At 44.6% G+C, this 20,901-nt stretch overlaps 1 protein-coding gene across 1 annotated transcript; it reads left to right on the top strand.

Annotated features, from left to right (window-relative positions):
- Window positions 1-1,631: 1,631 nt before the first annotated feature.
- On the top strand, window positions 1,632-19,807 carry LOC310799741 (solute carrier organic anion transporter family member 3A1-like; the record flags this gene model as incomplete). The annotated part of the gene is made up of 11 exons (XM_083662338.1): window positions 1,632-1,817; window positions 4,954-5,319; window positions 5,852-5,945; window positions 9,366-9,464; window positions 10,444-10,713; window positions 12,573-12,737; window positions 14,142-14,340; window positions 15,925-16,060; window positions 16,740-16,912; window positions 17,308-17,372; window positions 18,598-19,807. 11 exons carry the CDS (start codon window positions 1,632-1,634, stop codon window positions 18,972-18,974), a joined length of 2,130 nt encoding a protein of 709 aa, XP_083518464.1. The 3' UTR covers window positions 18,975-19,807.
- Window positions 19,808-20,901: the final 1,094 nt, after the last annotated feature.

Here is a 20,901-nt window from a genome sequence, read left to right as displayed (position 1 = left end):
CACCAACATTTTGGGAGATTGGCCTGTTTGTCATAGAGAGTAGCCTACCGCAGGAATGAGTCCGGAAAACATGGACGCTATAACACTTCCGGCTCATACATGTCAAAGTGAACGGGATCTTTGTATGGGGATTTGATTTCGGTTAAATGCATGAAATAAGGTTTGTGACACGTTCACGTTTATGAAACCGCTAGCTAAGCGTTTTCTGAAAATCCCGCTTATACGCTTCAAGTCATAAAAGCGGTCCTCATTTGTGAAGATGATCTTGCTGAACACAAACGTCGCTGTTTCATAAAGTTTTGTGCATTTAACGAAAAATCCCATGGCCTTTTCCCCCCTATACGAACCAGCAGCGCAGGAACTTCTTGTTAAGCCTACAAAAATACATCATGATTCGGTACTCATAAACTACTGAGTATGATGCACAACTTTACAATAGGGTACACAAAAAGAGTTATGGACAGGTAATAATTAAGTAATGATTAACTAACGATTAACTACTATACTCCCAAACTGACCATTAACTAACCATTAACTAATGAGTTATTACTCTACTAAGGAACTGACAACGAACTAATGATTAACTATACTCACAATGTGACTTTAACTAATGATTAACTAATGATTAACTACTATACTCATAACTGACTTTAATCATTAATTAATGATTAACTAATGATTAAAGGCCATTAGCTAATCATTAACTATTCATGAACTAAAAGTTCACTAGGCTATAGTAACTACTATATTTGTGTACCTTATTGTAAAGTGTTACCCAATAAGGTTTCCCCACATGCTTTTGTTAACATGTTTTAATCTAATGGGATGGTGCTGCTGTGTCATCATTATTGTGTCCGTGTGTGTGTGTGTGTGTGTGTGTGTGTGTGTGTGTGTGTGTGTGTGTGTGTGTGTGTGTGTGTGTGTGTGTGTGTGTGTGTGTGTGTGTGTGTGTGTGTGTGTGTGTGTGTGTGTTTGGGGGGGGGGGGATTCAGTGCGCACCTGAATGTACGATGCAATTTAGCATTTATGTCAATGTGACAAATTGTCAACCTGTAAGCAGGTACAATAATGCAGCTTATACAATTTAAAAATAAATAAATAAAGAGAGGGAGAGAGAGAGAGAGGGAGAGAGAGAGAGAGAGAGAGAGAGAGAGAGAGAGAGAGAGAGAGAGAGAGAGAGAGAGAGAGAGAGAGCGAGAGCGAGCAGAGGATGGAGAATAACACCTCTCTATGGGAGGAGCATCGTCATTTCCATCCACCAAGCTGCGGGTCTGCACCGGACTGGGAGACCAAAACCAGTCGGTACTGGTCCTGATGGAGAGGTAGCCTAACATCCCGGATGTGGGGCGTCTTATAGGCTACTACTACGCCGGCCGCCGGGTACTGGAGACGAATAGGCTAGATCTAGTGAAATAGCCTATGATGTATAGAAATCTATGCTGCACAGGCAGGCGTAATGCTGAGTGGACACAGCGGCATTTCCAGCGCTATTTTCCATCCTTGACCACCGGCTGAAGGCAGAGATCTGCGGGTCTGTGTTGACTCTGCAGTGCAGCGCTCTGCTCTGTCTCCACGGTGAGCCAGCCATGCCCAGGCCTCGCAGAGCCTGAGAGAGAGCCTGGCTTGACAGGATGCAGGTGAAGAAGCAGCAGACCTGCACAGAGCGGAGCAGCCAGGAGGACCTGGACCCGGAGCGGGACGCGAGGGACCCGGACCAGGACAGCCAGAAGAAGACCTCCTGTTTCTCCAACATCAAGATCTTCCTGGTGTCAGAATGTGCGCTCATGTTGGCGCAGGGCACAGTGGGCGCCTATCTGGTGAGTCTCTCGATCCGCACCACAACCACAATCGCAACATAGCTATTTGCACAATATTGTACTAGGCCAGTGGTTCCCAAACTGGGTACGCGTACCCCTAGGGGTACGTGGAGGTACTACAGGGGGTACTTGAGAGAAAGGGAAAAAATATGTAAGAATAAATCATGAAAATAAATGAAACGTTAAAATAAATCTGCTCAGGGGGCACCAATTTGCTCTTTCACTCAATTTCTTATTTTGTGTTATAAAAAAAGGTGGGTTATCATTCAATAATTTGCATGTAATAGTTTTCTCTTCTTTTCTAAGCAAAATGTAGTCGGGTAAACGGGGTAGCTACTGAAGCCTGTAGTCCGGTTACACCAGGTCAGCGCAACGTCCTTTACCACCGGCCCGGCCCGGCTAGTGAGCAGCGACGCTGCGGCGGTGCAGCAGCTGATGCTGTAATCACTATATTAGCAGATTAAAGCGGTCACCATCACGGACAATTGTGCGTCGGTTGATTGACGAGACGGTGCGCATTAATCTGCCCTTTTAGCCGTCAGGCCTATGCAGCAGTACTGACATCTGCACGACACACAAAGCGCGTCACAGACAGCGGCCCCACACTGCGCTGCTGCTGCTACACAGTTCTCCCTCTCCACAAGAAGAAATGCGCTGGTCCAATGAAAGCATGTTACCAAACACTGGACATACGGCCGACCTGCTGCGCGCTACATCCTTTTATGCCAGCCTCAGTAATGCAGCAGCAGGCCCGTGACAATGTATTATTATTATAACATAATAGTCGGCACTGAGAGGGAGGGGGGTTGGTTGGAAAACTATGACGTCAAGTCGGTGATCATCATAAGGCCGTAGATATTTTATTATATTTTCAGAGAGAAACACGAATTTAGCATGTTTCCCCTCTTTACTAACGTTTAGCGTAAATTAGAAACAGATGTCATCAAGATTTATGTCAGCATAAAATGAACCTCTATTCTGCAAATGAAAAGACCGGTAAAGTGAGTTTAGGTCCCTGAAGGCCTCTTTAGGCCCTGACTGTTACATCAGATAAAAATGACAATTATCTTTTATCACTGCCCACCGATGCAGAGGTGAATGACATTGAACCATTTTCTCACATTTAATCTCTTCTCAAAAGACGCTCTATTCACACCAAAATTCAGATGTGTGTTGATTCAATTTTGAGGTGGTATTATTATTGGGTATAATGCCCTAACCACAGCTGCTATCGATGTAGCCTCAGAATTCGACTACTCATTTTGTTTCACTCAATCATAGTCTCAGAGTGGGACCGTAAGGCACTGCAGGTTCCATTCAATAAGGCCCCTACTTTCTTAGCTTGGAACCAGCAGCTCTATAAGTCACTCTGTTGGTTGATTGGTTGGCTGGTCAGTCAACAAAAAGTTCACCACGCTTTAGCGGGCACAGTTTTCACCCTAGGAGGCTGAAAATTGGCATGCAGGTCATGTGTGTGTGTGTGTGTGCAAGTGTTTGTGTGCATGCCGATTGGCTAAAAGGGTGGGTGGGTAGGGTTCGAGATGCAGGGGGGCAGAGGCAGAGTAGGTGGGCTGCCCCTGTCATCCTGCATTTTGGAAATTTGCATAATATTATGTGGTCGCAGCTATTGCAAATTCACACTTGTTCATACATGTAGAAATCACAATAAAACAGTAGGCTACTTGCCTTAAAGTAAACACAAGTTTGTTGTCCATCGAGGCGGGCTTTTCGTGTTCTTTCCAATTCCAAGCTGTTTTTGTCATGCCATAGCTTGTCATTTCTGTTCTTCCGGATGCGTAATTATGGGTTTCCACCCGTAGCCACAGCAGAGAGGGCGCTGTTTCCCCGCTAGGACGCGGAAGGAAAGACAGGCTCTGGCATGACAAAAATGGCTCGGACTAATATGCAATATTTAAGAAGACGAATAGCCTGACTCGACGGACAACAACTTTGTGTTTTATTGTGATTGCTACACGTATGTAAAAGTAGGGCCTTGTTGAATGGAGCCATATTACGGTCCTACTCTGAGACTATGATTGAGTGAAACTAACGAGTAGTCGAGGTCTGAGGCTACTATTGATGTATCGGTGCGGTGACTCCAATGTAATTAAATCATTGACTTTAGGCCCAGACATTGGCCTAAATATGAATGATGTCATGTGAACCCAAGCCATTTTCCATCTCCTCCACCTTGGTAGACTTTAGCACAGTCTTGGTCCTATAATTACACAATATTGGTCACATTCCATGGAGGAGGGGCCTAAGTTACCTATAAAAAAGAAACTGCCACACCAATTATTATTTTTGTGGAGGGACAGAACATCTCTGATCGAGTAGGTACCTCCTTGGGGGGGCTTCTTGTCACACGGATAAGTTAACAGTCGCATGTGTCACTCACTGTTCTTCTGAAGTCATTTTGCTCTTGACAAGCAGCATTATGTAAGAGATAATCAACTCCTAGGGGTGCATTAAAAGATTTCAATGCGCAACGTGGAGGTGAAGAACCACCCGACCCGACACGCTAGCGGAGGGTAGGTCGTCTCCGCAAAGTGCATTCAAATCATTTAACACGTTGATTTCTGCTTTAGGAAAATATTAGAAACAAAAGATAAATTGTGAGCACTATAAAATATACAGTAAGATGGTTAAAAGGAAATAAGATAAACAAAATTAATTACACATTATCATTTGACATACTTCAGACTGCACCAAATACATAACATTATACAGTATATATATATATACACACACACACACACATATATACATATATACACATACATATCTATATCTATATCTATATATACAGTATATCTATATCTATCTATCTATCTATCTATCTATCTATCTATCTATCTATCTATCTATCTATCTATCTATCTATCTATCTATCTATCTATCTATCTATCTATATATATGTAGCGATTTCCCCTCCCCCCACACTTCCATTCACTGAGCCTCCCCAGAAACTGTTTGGAGACCCCCTGGGGAGGGAGGCCCACCTCCCACTTTGAAAAACTTTGCTCTACACTGCCCAGACGCCCCCTGCAGGCCATTCTAAGAACTAGGGATGCTAGTTGTACAATGTACACTATATAACAGCTGCTCTCTCTCGCTGTCCCTCTCTCTCTGCCAGGTAAGCGTTCTGACCACGCTGGAGAGACGCTTCAACCTCCAGAGCGCCGACGTGGGCGTCATCGCCAGCAGCTTCGAGATCGGCAACCTGGCCCTCATCCTATTCGTCAGCTACTTTGGCGCCAAGGCCCACCGGCCCCGGCTGATTGGCTGTGGGGGGATCGTCATGGCGCTGGGCGCGCTGCTGTCGGCCCTGCCCGAGTTCCTGACCCACCAGTACGAGTACGAGGCGGGGGACTCGTGGCACGCCGAGGACGGCAGGGAGGTCTGCTCCAACCAGTCCCGCATCGAGAGCCGCGAGTCGGGCTACAACTGCAGCGACCGAGCAAACACCAACATGATGTACCTGTTGCTGATCGGGGCCCAGGTGTTTACGTTTGTTTATCTTCAATTTGTTTGCAATTTTTTTTAAACAAAATCTTTTATTATCAATTTTTTGTAACAATAATCCATAAAAAGTATGCAATATAACAGAAACCAGAGAAAGGAAACAAGAAAAAGAAAGCAACAGTAGATACAGAATAAGAACAAAAAAAGGAAAACAAATGAGCAATCAAAATGAGTAGACATTCAGTTAAAGGTATAGTCAGTGTACTTTGCAACTATTTAATTAAAAAACATTATATACACTCATACAAAAGTTATTGTCAACTTCGCTCGACCACACAACACAGAACACAGCAAAACAATGTGGAAACACAAAAATACAAAATGGCGGCAGCGTCTCACCACGTAAACACACCGGCACACAATTCTAATGGGTCAGAAGTGATGATTTAGAGGGAAAACTGTATTATATGTATATAATGTTGAAATCGTTGCATAGAATACCTTTAAAATGGCAATGTGAGGTGTGTGTGTGTGTGTAATGTATATGTGGGCTATGTGTGACTCATCAGGTGCTGCTGGGCATCGGGGCCACGCCCGTGCAGCCTCTGGGGGTATCCTACATCGACGACCATGTCCGCAGGAAGGACTCCTCGCTCTATATAGGTGAGTGAGTGGCACCGAGCTACAGCTCCCAAATCATGCTATTTTTAGCTGTTTAAAATCATGCTATTTTTAGCTGTTTAAAATCATGCTATTTTTAGCCGTTTCAAACATTTCTCAGTGGTCTTTAAAATAAGGTGGCAAAAACCATCCTCTTAGTTTCTCCACTGATGAACTATGCGCTGTGTGCGGGGATGTCACGATAATGATGTGCTGCTCTGATTGGCTGGGTGATAATGATCTCTGTTTATGGTGGCCCCTGCTATCCATTCAAGTAAAAGTACAGCCGAGGGCATCACGTGGACAATTTAGGTCAGTCAGTTAGACTTCAGTAAATAGGTAAGCTGTCCGTTTCATCATCATCATCATCATCATCATCATCATCATCATCATCATCATCATCATAACTAAAAGGGAGCAAGTGGGCTCTGTGATTTTTGTCCCGGAAGTGATGTCACTCAACTGGAAGTGATGTCATCAGTGATGTCACATGAGCAATTGTGCGGTAAATACAATATTCCTGGAATGCGAGTTTAACGAACCAGTTACATGTCCTACGCATTTGACATCAAATGAAGACATTACCGTTTTGTTTTATTTTGTATGTTACATACTTATTGGCCAAGTTATTCGTTTATGGGCTTGAAATTCTGCCAGGTTACTATAGGCGGCCATCTTGCCTGCAGAATTTTGGCCGTCTGCCGAACAGACGGTGGAGTGATATTTTAGTGATGAGGCCGTTCTCAAATGAATGATTTGACAACGGCTAGGTGTACTGTTATGCTCATTTGAGAACGGTCCTTGACCAATCAGATTGCTTGGTCAGAACTACATGTTGTATAATAACCTGTTAGTACATACAAGCACCACGTCGCTCGTTATATTAACCTGTAAGGTTCATAGTACATACAAGCACCACGTCGCTCGTTATATTAACCTGTAAGGTTCATAGTATACAATTCTACAACAGCATGAGTGAATACTGGATTCTGATTGGCTAGCAACAGTGGTAAATAGGCCAACAATCTACAGTTCGGCTCCAACCGCAGTATCACTCCGCTCCCTGATGAATGAAGAACACCTGTGCTGACTCCGCCCACTGTTAGCCTGTCAGTCTACAAATCTCTAACAAGGAAATGTCCGATTTCGTAGTAATGTTTGATTTACTGGGTGGATTGAGTTTTGAGCAGTGGTTAGATGAAGATGAAGGTGAAGTGAACAAAGAACGTGAATCCCGTTAAGGAATAGGTTAGTTGTTTTTTGGCTCAAAGGCAACTAAATGTTTAGTGCAATCATTGATCTTGTGTATGGAACTATATTCTGTGGCGGAAGGATAAATGTATTCTGAAACCAGTAATGATTGTAAATAAATGAATTGAATGTTACAATTGTGTATTTTTTATATTATGTGGTAGCTATTCGCCTCGTGCCACAACCCTGTACCAGTGGTAAATGTGGCCACAACCCCCTTCCTCGAGTGGTAAATTTCTTAAGTACCACGTCGCTCGTTATATTAACCTGTAAGGTTCATAGTATACAAGTACCACGTCGCTCGTTATATTAACCTGTAAGGTTCATAGTACATACAAGCACCACGTCGCTCGTTATATTAACCTGTAAGGTTCATAGTACATACAGGCACCACGTCGCTCGTTATATTAACCTGTAAGGTTCATAGTACATACAAGCACCACGTCGCTCGTTATATTAACCTGTAAGGTTCATAGTACATACAAGCACCACGTCGCTCGTTAAATTAACCTGTATAAGGTTCATAGTACATACAAGCACCACGTCGCTCGTTATATTAACCTGTAAGGTTCATAGTACATACAAGCACCACGTCGCTCGTTATATTAACCTGTAAGGTTCATAGTACATACAAGCACCACGTCGCTCGTTAAATTAACCTGTATAAGGTTCATAGTACATACAAGCACCACGTCGCTCGTTAAATTAACCTGTATAAGGTTCATAGTACATACAAGCACCACGTCGCTCATTATATTAACCTGTAAGGTTCATAGTACATACAAGCACCACGTCGCTCGTTATATTAACCCGTAATGTTTGGACACATGGCTGGAATTGTTTGACATGGACCAATCAAACGAGACGTGTTCCTGCTTGGAGGAGGAAATGGCTTCCTACAGAAGCTAGCTCCTCAGCCCACTTCAATATAATGCCAGGACCAGATTGGAATTGGATTATTGATTCCTGTCTCCTGCTTGACTGATACCCCATGCTGATGCAACTTCCTCTCCTTTCTATTGTACTGCTCACCGCTGCCCCACACAGAGAATCAGCTAGATTCAGTTGGTGAATTAACCTGCCGTTGTGTGTGTTCATGTTTACAACAACAATGTAAATAACAGGTTATGCTTCACCTCTTAATGGGGTTTGCGTGTGCTACTTTGTAAATGTTTGTGTCTTGCCAATGGTACGTCCATCCGATGTTCGTTAACGTGATATCTGAGGAATGCCTCCTTCCCAGAGACCGTATCACTCCGGTTCTTCAACAAACTCCATTGGCTCCCCGTTAAATACCGTTATCGATTTCAAAATTCAGCTTCTCACCTTGAAGGCCCTTCATCGTCTAGCACCTTCATATCTCTCTGAACTCCTTCACACCTGCGCTCCCTCTCTCGCGCTCTCAGATCCTCCTCTGCCTTCCAACTCACCGTACCTTCACACTAATAACCCACTTCCTGATTGATTCTTTATGGTCCTGCGAGATCATCTGGCCTTAGATCCATCATGCTGCACGACATGACAGTGATCGCCAATAACTCTGTCGGTGGGAGACATCTTATAGATGCAAAGCCCTTGGTGTGTGGATTCACTCTTCCAATATCTGGAATAACCTACAGTTCTCTATCATACAGTGGATTCATACCGTTAGTAAATTACCACATTTCCAGTTATTTCCTGTTAATTCCCTTATATTCCCGTTAAGTCCAATGGAAAGTTTCCAACTTTGAATATTTGAATTCCACAACCCTAGTAGAAAGCGCCTTCTCATCATGTCTTTTGTACTGTAGTGTAGGCCCTGATACACAGTATAACACTGAGCTAGTACTAGCTCAGCGTTATACAATGCTGCCCTCTGCTGAAAGATCCGGGGAACTGCATTTTCTATGTTTTGACTGGTTTCTTCCAGGGTTTTTTGGTTGGTGGAACAGTGGGTACATTTTTTGTTTTTTTTTACTTTCTTCTTCTTCTTTTACTTCATTTGTTTGTATCATTATATTTTCAAAGTACTTGTTATCACTATGGTTTTTGTGTTCTATCATGCAACTGAACGAATCTGCTTTTTTCAAAAACAAATCAGCATTTTACCACACCGCCAGTGACAGACTCACTGATGCCGATTCCATTGGTACGTGACTAACCATTTCCTGTTTCCTGTCATGTCTCCTGCAGCTATTCTATTTTCAACCTTAGTCTTCGGTCCGGCTTGTGGCTTCATCTTGGGGTCCGTCTGCACCAAAGTCTATGTTGATGCTGTCTTCATCGACACAAGTAAGTGGCCATTTGCTTTGTCATCATTACTCTCGATATTTATCAATGAAGGTGGTAGAAGCACCTATCACAATAGAATAAGTTACAGACAGTTTTAACTTGACAACATTCTAAATATTATATATATATAAATATATAAATGGCAGGTTCAATTCTATTGCTGAGGAGGAGAGACTTTGTACTGTATGTGAATTAGGTGTTGTGGAAGACGAATTTCATTTTGTGTTTCATTGTACGCTATATGAGGAACCAAGATTGTCTCTATTTCAGTTAATGCAAAATAAGAAACCGGAACTATTTTGTTCAGGAGATGATGCGAAGTTGGAATGGTTGTTCAATGTTCAGAGATGAAGTCTTCAGTTTGGCCAGGTTTATTGGGAGGGCTTGGAAACTCAGAATGGAGAAGCTGTTCATCTGAATATATAATTCTGTCTTGGTTATGTTTGAGCGTTTTGTAGCTTGTTTGTTGATTTGTTTGTATTGTTGAACTTGAATGATTTGTGTCTTGTAAGCCCAGACGGGCTGGGCACCTTGAATATGGTGCATGACACAGAAATAAAAATCTATCTATCTATCTATCTATCTATCTATCTATCTATCTATCTATCTATCTATCTATCTATCTATCTATCTATAAATATTATATAAAAAAAAATATATATATATATTTATAATATTTATATAATAGTAGTATTTATAATTTTATATATATAAATATATATAAATATTATATAATTGTCCTGTCACATAGGCTAAAGAAAGTCACTGGCTCCGTTATTCACTCAGATCATACAGGATTAAAGGTACAGTCTGTATATACACCATGTGTTGCTTTGTTTAGCTGCAGATGACATACTACCTTGCACTCCTTGGAAAATTGCGTTGGCCACTTAGTCAGCCATGGGAAGGCTTGGTCCTACACTTCTGCTTGGGCTCCTATAAGCTCTGTGCTTCATCCCCTTGCCTCCTGTCTGTCCAGGTAAGCTGGACATCACCCCAGACGACCCTCGCTGGATCGGGGCCTGGTGGGGCGGCTTCCTCCTCTGCGGTGCCTTACTCTTCGTCTCGTCCCTTTTCATGTTCGGCTTCCCCCAGGCGCTGGACGATCCCGACGTGGACAGCGGCGGGGAGAGCGAGCAGGCCATGCTGCCTCCCTCTCTAACGCCGGAATACCAGGGCTCCAAACCCAACGGAGACCTGCATGGCTTTGAGGCCAACAGCGGACTCACCGTATGCGAGCATCTGAGAGGTGAGCAGTTGTAGAGCCAGGAAGGAAAGGAAACGGAAGGGGAGGAGGTGGAGGTGGAGAGAGAAAAGGGTTGAAGAGTCGTGAAGTCATGGAGAGAGGAGGGGGGGTGGAAAAGGGGGAGGAGGTCATGGAGCGGTCCAATCCAAACGTCCGTATTTCAGTGCATTTGCAGACCGGCAGACTTTGCCGACGCGTTCCCCGGGAGGTCTGCGAGTGCCGAGCGCTCCACATCCACAATTCATCCAGTCCACAAGGGGTCTCGAGCAGGACTATCTGCAGACTTCCAGAGAGTCTGCTCGGGCTGCAAACTTCACCACACTTCAATGATTTAATTACCCACAATTCATTCCACACGTGACGTCGTAGTTTTCCCACTCCCCGAACAAAAACAAAACAAAAATAACTTATTATTAACGTGTAAAACAATGACTTGTTACTTGAATTGTGTAGGCCAGAAATAATATTCAACCACATCATGACAGAAATATGTAGAGGTACAGGCCATGGAGGTAAGTAAAATGCATTTTGTTACCGTAGTCTTTAGGCCTGTCTATGTATCAGAAGCTTGCTTATAGCCGTGCAGTCGCTCACCCTCGCAGACTTGACGTGGTGACACGTACAGAACACGTCACAGTACGTACGTACGACTGAAGCCGCGATGGCTTTTCATTAAGTGCTATATCACTACTATACTTGGAGAGCCGTATGTATCCGTGTCTGTATGTCGACGGAGTGCGGTGCCCAATTTCACACACGCGCCGAGTTATTGCGCACCTACTGGCAACACAAAAAGTGGTTTATCTTGAGGACCGTTCATCCGATTGACTTCAAACTTGCCGGTTGCACTGCTGGGGACCCAAAATTGCAGAGTTTGCAAGTTTGCAAGTTTGAATTTCGTGCAATTCCACCAATCAGAACACGGCTTTCACGTAGCTCCAGAACCATTCGTCCGATCCAACTTGGGGGGTGCGCTGCTGGGGTCCCAACAGCGTCCAGTGCCGGATTTTGGCACGAGTTTGGTCACACCAGAAAGAACGTGTACCCATGGTGCATCGTCTCCAGAGTCTCCATCCTAGAGATGAGCGTGCTAATTTCTAGTAAATAATATATGCATAAATAATTAATCTGGTAATATTATTATTATTACTATTGTTATTATTATTATTGTTGTTGTTGTTATTATTATTACAATGGGAAACAAGTAGAAATGTTATTTTTATTGTTAGTAGTACTTGTACTGGTAGTAGTATCTCATCTCTTATTATTTTTCAACTTCTCTCTCTGTGGCTCTCCCTGTTCTCTCTCTCTCTGTCTGTCTGTCTCTCCATCTGTCTGTCTGTCTCTCTCCCTGTTCTATCTGTCTCTCTGTCTGTCTGTCTGTCTGTCTGTCTGTCTGTCTGTCTGTCTGTCTGTCTGTCTGTCTGTCTGTCTGTCTCTCTCCCTGTTCTATCTGTCTCTCTGTCTGTCTGTCTGTCTGTCTGTCTGTCTGTCTGTCTGTCTGTCTGTCTGTCTGTCTGTCTGTCTGTCTGTCTGTCTGTCTGTCTCTCTCCCTGTTCTATCTGTCTGTCTCTCTGTCTGTCTGTCTGTCTGTCTGTCTGTCTGTCTGTCTGTCTGTCTGTCTGTCTGTCTGTCTGTCTGTCTGTCTGTCTGTCTCTCTCCCTGTTCTCTCTCTCTCTGTCTGTCTGTCTCTCCATCTGTCTGTCTGTCTCTCTCCCTGTTCTATCTGTCTCTCTGTCTGTCTGTCTGTCTGTCTGTCTGTCTGTCTGTCTGTCTGTCTGTCTGTCTGTCTCTCTCCCTGTTCTATCTGTCTGTCTCTCTGTCTGTCTGTCTGTCTGTCTGTCTGTCTGTCTGTCTCTCAGTAATCCCGCGGGTGACGAGGCACCTGCTGTCTAACCCTGTGTTCAGCTGCATCACGCTGGCAGCGTGCATGGAGATAGCGGTGGTAGCCGGCTTCGCTGCCTTCCTGGGCAAATACCTGGAGCAGCAGTTCAACCTCACCACCTCCTCGGCCAATCAGCTGCTAGGTGAGTGGATCCCTTTTCACAAACCTGGCTGCCGTATTCCCGCAGGGTATAGAGATCCGAAGCCCCTCCCCTTCCGCTCATGCCTTATGCCAACCGCCGTCTGAAAAAAAAAGAATGGTGGTGAATGGCGAGTGACAATTTCTTTTTGATCTTATTTGTATTGTGCCAAAGGTACACATGATGTTTGTCCATTTAAAACATAGTTACTGGTTTACCTGTACATTCCAATAGTAATATTTTACTATAGTCTATTGATGTAGCTACAGTATATTCTATTTTACTTATATTGTTTTGCAATAACTTAGTAATAATATCCACAAAACAATATAAGTAAAATAGAATATACTGTAGCTACATCAATAGACTATAGTAAAATATTACTATTGGAATGTACAGGTAAACCAGTAACTTATCCACACAATAAAACACCAGTAACTAAACATGTTTACATGGCCACAATAAACTACTGTTACAGACCACATGAGCTGCTAGTTAGCTTTGCACACGGTTCTAACACTGCACCAGACGGTCATACCCTGTGTGCCTGTCTGTCTCTCTCCCTCAGGTCTGACAGCCATACCCTGTGTGACTGTCTGTCTCTCTCCCTCAGGTCTGACAGTCATACCCTGTGTGCCTGTCTGTCTCTCTCCCTCAGGTCTGACAGCCATACCCTGTGTGACTGTCTGTCTCTCTCCCTCAGGTCTGACAGTCATACCCTGTGTGCCTGTCTGTCTCTCTCCCTCAGGTCTGACAGCCATACCCTGTGTGACTGTCTGTCTCTCTCCCTCAGGTCTGACAGCCATACCCTGTGTGACTGTCTGTCTCTCTCCCTCAGGTCTGACAGCCATCCCCTGTGCCTGTCTGTCTCTCTCCCTCAGGTCTGACAGTCATCCCCTGTGCCTGTCTGTCTCTCTCCCTCAGGTCTGACAGCCATCCCCTGTGCCTGTCTGTCTCTCTCCCTCAGGTCTGACAGCCATCCCCTGTGCCTGTCTGTCTCTCTCCCTCAGGTCTGACAGCCATACCCTGTGTGACTGTCTGTCTCTCTCCCTCAGGTCTGACAGCCATACCCTGTGCCTGTCTGTCTCTCTCCCTCAGGTCTGACAGCCATCCCCTGTGACTGTCTGTCTCTCTCCCTCAGGTCTGACAGCCATACCTTGTGTGACTGTCTGTCTCTCTCCCTCAGGTCTGACAGCCATCCCCTGTGACTGTCTGTCTCTCTCCCTCAGGTCTGACAGCCATCCCCTGTGCCTGTCTGGGGATCTCCCTCAGGTCTGACAGCCATACCCTGTGTGACTGTCTGTCTCTCTCCCTCAGGTCTGACAGCCATACCCTGTGTGACTGTCTGTCTCTCTCCCTCAGGTCTGACAGCCATACCCTGTGCCTGTCTGTCTCTCTCTCCCTCAGGTCTGACAGCCATCCCCTGTGCCTGTCTGGGGATCTTCCTGGGGGGTCTTCTGGTGAAGAAGTTGAACCTGTCAGCTCTGGGTGCGGTGCGCATGGCCATGCTGGTGAACCTGGTGTCCACCGCCTGCTATGTCTCCTTCCTGTTCCTGGGCTGTGACACCGGACCTGTCGCCGGGGTGACCGTCGCCTACGGCAACGAGTAAGCATGGTGACCCCCAGAGCCATTCAGATATAATTTAGAGTTGCGTCATCTCCAATGGGACTTCTGTTGGTGCGACTCTCTCTTGAATGGCCCTGTGTGACCTTTGACCTTTGACCTACTGATGTGTTTTTTTCAAGCATTTCTATCACAGCGCTAGCCTGTTTTGTTATACTACCACAAGTTATAGAAGTAAGTGAAATCACTTTTATGCCATTTTCAGAGAAAAAAATTATAATTTCCCTGCTCAGCACGAACACCTGCTAACAGCAGTGACTGCTGCCAGTTTCTCAAAATCAAAATCTTCACAAAAACTCTGCAAGGTACTGCAATCTATAGAGTACCACAGGGATGATGTATTTTTGTAGGCTTACCCAGACATCGCCGCCATGCTGGTTCGTAGGGGGAAAAGGCAATGCAATTTTTGTATGGTGATTTTGGTTAAATGCATGAAATAAGGTCTGTGGTTAACAAAAGTTTATGAAACGGCAACGTTTGTGTTCAGCAAGATAATCTTCACAAAGGAGGAGGACCACTTTTATGACTTTTATGAGATAATAATGACTGAATTTTCATTTTTGGGTGAACGTCTCCTTTAAAACGCTTTGACAGGAAACAATTGCCTGCTGGATTTGAATTATATCATGTGATTATAACGAACTCACGTTTGCCACTCACTAAGTACATGTGTGTTACAGTAAAGTACATTGTGTAAAGTACATGTGTGTTAAAGTCCCTGGAAACCAAAATCCACAAAAACCTTCTAACTATTAAATTTAGGGTCTTATGTGAGTAATTGTGTGCCTCAGAAAAGAGACAGAATTACTTTCAACCCTAACCCCAAAAATCGACACTTTTCTACAAGGTCTGGATTTCCATTTCCTCATTGAAGAGAGCGGAGCGCGCGGTGCTAAAATGCATGATCTTATCACGTCATAAGATTTAATCGAATCACACACACGCATGCACGCACGCGCGCACACACACACTGACACACACACAGTAGCGTTGTGCACTCGCAGCGCAGCGGCGAGTGTGTTCGCCGAGGAACGCGCGAACACACACACTCCATCTCTCTTTCCTTCTCTCGAGGTCTCCTCCGAGCAGTCTCCTCCGAGAGAGAGAGGAAAAGACCTGTTGCAGATGGGACACGCCCACACAGTCCACGGGAGAAAATACACTCTAAAATATAATTGATTCTCATGACTTTTGCCATGACTGTCAAACCTAAATTTATATACTTTGCGACGTTCATCATCGTTCAAATTTGGCTGGTGGCTTATTAACATAGGTTCCTGTGATGTGATGAACTCAAAATGCTAAATAATAAAAAGATATTTCTGGTTTCCAGGGACTTTAAAGTAAAGTACATTGTGTAAAGTATATGTGTGTTAAATGTTATATGTGTGCTACAGTAAATGTAAATGTAAAAAGGAGCAACCACAGTCGTATCCTATGGGTATTCCCATATGACATGAATGCCACATCATACACACACACACGCACACACACACACACACACACACACACACACACACACACACACACACACACACACACTAACCCTAAGTTGGTGTGCACTAGGACCTTGCGCTCGTGGCAGCGGCCAGACTCTGCATGCATCAGTAACTGTAACTGCTACACGGCGTCGGTCAGCCCGGTCTGCGGTCCCAACGGAGTCACCTACCTCTCAGCCTGCTTCGCTGGCTGCACCAAACCAGTGAGTGAACACTTCCACCTCACTTCACTATATACACACCAGGGGTCTCAAACTCGGCCCGCGGGCCGCATGCGGCCTGCCGGTGCCCCCTGTGTGGCCCGCGATGGAATTGCAATTTCTATTTTTATTTTTTACAATGCACCTGAATGCAACATGCAAGATACCCGCCGAATAAGTTTCCAAATGTTCATGTCATTCTGGCCAATAGTCCACTTGTGTTATATGTTATATCGTCTGTCCAGAAAAAAAAGTCACTTAAGCAACATCAGCCTTTCAGCCAACACAGTGGCAGAGCGGATTACTGAGCTGTCAAGTGACATTTATGATCAGTTCTAATTCTAGAGTTCCAAGGGACAGTTGAAAATTAACACTGCCTAATTTAGTAATGTGCATTGTCCCTAAAAAAAGAAAACAAAGTCCCTCAAATAAACAAATAAATTGTTAATGTAAAAAATAGATTGTCCCTCAAATAAATGAATAAATTGTTAATGTTGAGAATTCGAACGGTTGCATTTTTCTATTTTTTTTTTAAATACATGAAGTGGCCCCCTTGTGACAAGCCTGGACACTCAGCGGCCCCCATGTAATTTGAGTTTGAGACCCCTGATATACACACTTTTAAGAGGAGTGCACTGTATGTATATATATATCTGTTGTCTCTGTGTGTGTTTGTGTGCAGAACCTGACCAGTTGTAGCTGTATATCGAGCAACAGTGAGGAGGCAGTGGCTTCACCAGGGAAGTGCCCGAGTCCAGGCTGTCAGCAGGCCTTCCTCACCTTCCTCTGTGTGATCTGCGTGTGCAGCATGATCGGAGCTATGGCCCAGACGCCCTCCGTCATCATCCTCATCAGGTAGGAGTCATACACAAAACACCCACTAGAGGGAGCTCTTGACATTTGGCCGAGCAAGGGGAAACGATGGAATCAGAATCACTTCACTAGTAAAATGCTATAGTAAGAATGCAAAGGGTCTGTCTGTGAGTGAGTGTGTGTGTGTGTGAGCAGAATTGTGTTCGGCCACAGCTATGCCATTTTACGCGCGATTGGGCTGAATCCTTCAGCAAGTGTAAAGAGCACCCCCTGCGGGTGACCTAACGGAGCTGGATTTGAGAGGAGTTATAATCAGCCAATTGAAGTGGACTGTGAAAGGCCTCTGGGGGGAGAGAGGAGAGGCTGCATATATATATATATATATATATATATATAGTATAATCTATATAATCTATTGTTTATATATCTATTTTCAGAACTGTAAGTCCAGAGCTTAAATCTTACGCCCTCGGAGTTCTGTTCCTGCTCCTCAGACTGATAGGTAAGAAACTCAAATACATTCATTTCTTATACATTCTGTCATTCTTATGCATTCTTATCCATTTCTTATGAATTTCATCCAACTGTTGGACATAACAATACTGCATTTCTACAGAATCCAACTAATTAATTAACTAGAAATGACCACCTGGCGGTTGTTTTCCTCCGCCAACAATCCGGTTGTTGTCTACACCCATGCCTGTCCAGACTCATACAAGCACAAATGCCTTGAAACGCTCCACGGTGGAGTGGGGTTCAGCCTTATGGTACTTTAGGCAATGTTTGGGGGTACCTCAACAACATGGCTAATCGTGGTCGTACCACAATCCCTCCCACCACCTACATTCCCCTAGCCACTCCCCGCCCTACCCACCCCTCAAACCCCGACCCTCTCCTATCCCTAGCTACGGCCCCTTTTCCTAGCCACGCCCCCTTACTGATCGCGCCCCCTCACTCACACGACCACACCCACATGCCCCTAGCCACTCCCCCAACCCACCCCTCGAATCCCGACTGTCTACGACCTTCCTGTCCCTAGCTATGGCCCCATTACTGCTTATTGCCCACGCCCACTTCACAAACCACATAGAGACAGTCTGCATGTCTGGGAACGCCCATACAGGCTCTAGGAACGCCCACAATAGACGCTGGGTTAGCCTGGGAACGGGGTTTGGGTGGGGTAAATTCCCTCGTTCTATCCATTCAGCAAAGTTAGAATTTAGCTGATAGCCCAGCCCAGGCAGACACGATCGGGGATTTAACCACCGCAGTAAACGCACATCTGAGCAGACGTCTTGTGTTCTGCTCTAGAATCCCCAAACATGTAGTTTAGAGCCGCAGCACCGTCTTTTGGTGAGTCAGCCCATGAGATATATCGGCGGTTTTACCCCACTCGCGCGCCAGCCGTTTAACATTTTGTGGGCGTTCCCAGACATGCATCTCTATACCCCTAGCCACCCTGACTCTCTACAACCTTCCTATCCCTAGTAGCTACGCCGCCTTTTCTCTTAGCCCCGCCCTTTACTGATCACACCCCCCCCCCCCCCTCCCACCACCCACATCCCCCTAGCCACTCCCCCAACCCATCCCTCGAATCCCGACTCTCTACGAGTGATTTTGTCCCTCAGCTGAAATAAACGTCACCAGCCTCTGTGTGGATATAAAAGGTACCCTCTTTGACCTTCTTACCTGCTGTCTGTCCCCCCGTCCCACCATATCTACCCCAGGCTTCATCCCGCCTCCTCTGATCTTCGGCATGGGCATCGACTCCACCTGTCTGTTCTGGAGCTCGGTCTGCGGCGAGAAGGGCGCCTGCCTGCTGTACGACAACGTGGCCTACAGGCACCTGTACGTCAGCATCGCCATCGTCCTCAAGTCCTCGGCGTTCATCCTGTACGCCACCACCTGGCAGTGTCTGAGGACGAACTACAAGAAGTACATCAAGAACAGCGAGGGCTACCTCACCCCCACCGAGCTGTTCGCCTCCAACGTCACTCTGGACAACCTGGGCAAGGAGATCACGCAGAACCCAGCCAACCGGACAAAGTTCATATACAACCTGGAAGATCCGGAGTCGTGCGACAACATGGAGTCTGTTTTATAGTGGCAGTCTGGACCGGGGACTGGAGACTGGTTTTATCGTGGCAGTCCGGAGTAGGACTGGTCTTATCGTGGCAGTCTGGAGTGGGACTGGTCTTATCGTGGCAGTCTTGGACTGGAGACTGGAGCTTGAAGCCGTGCATTTGACCTGAAGGATGGTGTCTCGTCGATGTCGCCTCGGCTTAAGAGAATGTGTTTCGGTCACGGCTAAGGTCTTATTTTTCACTGACCCATGAAGGCAGAATGATGGAAGTCAAATCGTCAGCTAACTGAAAAGTGCATTTCCAAAAAAAAAAAAAAAAAAACTCTATATCCAAGAGTAGGTGCCACTTTTTCAAATGGTGTATCTAATTTTTGAATTAAATCAATTATAGGCAAATGAAAGTTAGGGGTCATATGAGATTTAGAATGACTCTCAGACCAGGGTGTGGAACTCGTGGAAATTGTGTCGATTAGCAATTATTATTGGTTTATTTTCTACTAGAATTTTTCAACGAAGCATTGTTCAGATCCAGTTATCAGAAACAAATCATAAATAAGACAATTAACATGGCTATGCATCACAAAATTGCATTAATTGCATTGCTGGTGATGGAACACTGTTTACTTCTAGATTTAGCAGATGCGCTTACCCAATACCAGGGCGATTTAAAATGAGTAAGACACTTCAACAGGACCTTTCCATGACGGTGACAGGACGGTGACTCTAACCACGAAGTTCCCCTGCCATCTTCTCACTCACTCAGCCTTACCTCCAGACCATCTTTTATTTCTAAATCATATGAGCAGTTTTCAGTTCACAATCCAATATCTTTCAAATCTGGACGATCCACTCTGTTGAAGTGCAAACATTTTGTCAACAGTAACTTAAAGATGAAATGTGTAATATGTCTGCTTTACTGAAGCATAATATGACTCATAAATATCAGCAACTCAACCCCTTAACAAGAGTTATTTCCGCTTTGTCGCCGTTACAAACCCAAAATATCACTCTTTCTTCAGTGAATCCAAAAGGTCTTCAAAAGGAGGTAGGTCTAACAGAAACACTTCTTATTCTTTTCAATACTCTAAATTTCCTTCATATGTCTTCACCGCTCTCAACTGTTTGGTCACGTCGCAGTAAAGTTGAAAAATAGATCACAGTCCGTGAACACAAAAAACTGCAGTGGAATTCGTTTATGGACAAATTACAATTACAATGAATAAGCCTTCCAAAAATGTTTGTTGAGGGCACATAGGCTACCTCATTTTAAACGTTTCTTTCTTTACTCCCCCCACGTGTCAGGCGTAATGCTAAAATAATAATAATAATAATATTAATAATGATCCTCCAATATCAATCACAGCGTCTTTGAGTAAGTGTAGCGGCAAAGATCTTAAAGTTGCCTTTTTTCTTTTACCCCCTATTTCAAATGTTTTAAAATTTGTTTGTTTTTACCACAGAGAGTGCAGGTGTTGTAGTCATACATTAGACTCCCAGCCTTGGCTGTCTGTCTGTGCACGTGTGTGAGAGAGAAAGAAATGGTTAGTCTACTTGTTTTGCTGCTGTAAGTTATTTAATAATTTAATATTGCTGCTTTGTCACTTTCGGAAACCGCCCCGACCGTGCCCGCAATAGACCCTTTTCACGGGGGCCATTTTGTGTCAAAAAGGCAGGGTAAACACAGGTGCAAGCAAAACACTAATGAGGGTTTCCAACTGCCATGATTGGAATTTGGAAACCCTCATTAGTGTTTAGCTTGCACCTGTGTTTATTCTGCCTTTTCGACACAAAATGGCCCCCGTGAAAAGGGTCTATATATTCCTAATTTGCTGACCCAAACCGCGCACCGTTTTTGTTTTTTGGTAACAAAATTCATAACCTTGTTGTAAAGCCCCATGAGAAATGTTTTAAACAACAACAAAATAGCCTGAAATGGGACCGTTAACTA

Source organism: Poromitra crassiceps (assembly GCF_964638095.1).
Source record: "Poromitra crassiceps genome assembly, chromosome: 28".
NCBI classification, from domain to species: Eukaryota; Metazoa; Chordata; class Actinopteri; order Beryciformes; family Melamphaidae; genus Poromitra; species Poromitra crassiceps.
Note: the sequence above shows the minus strand (reverse complement) of the source record. Positions and strands in the feature narration are given on the sequence as shown.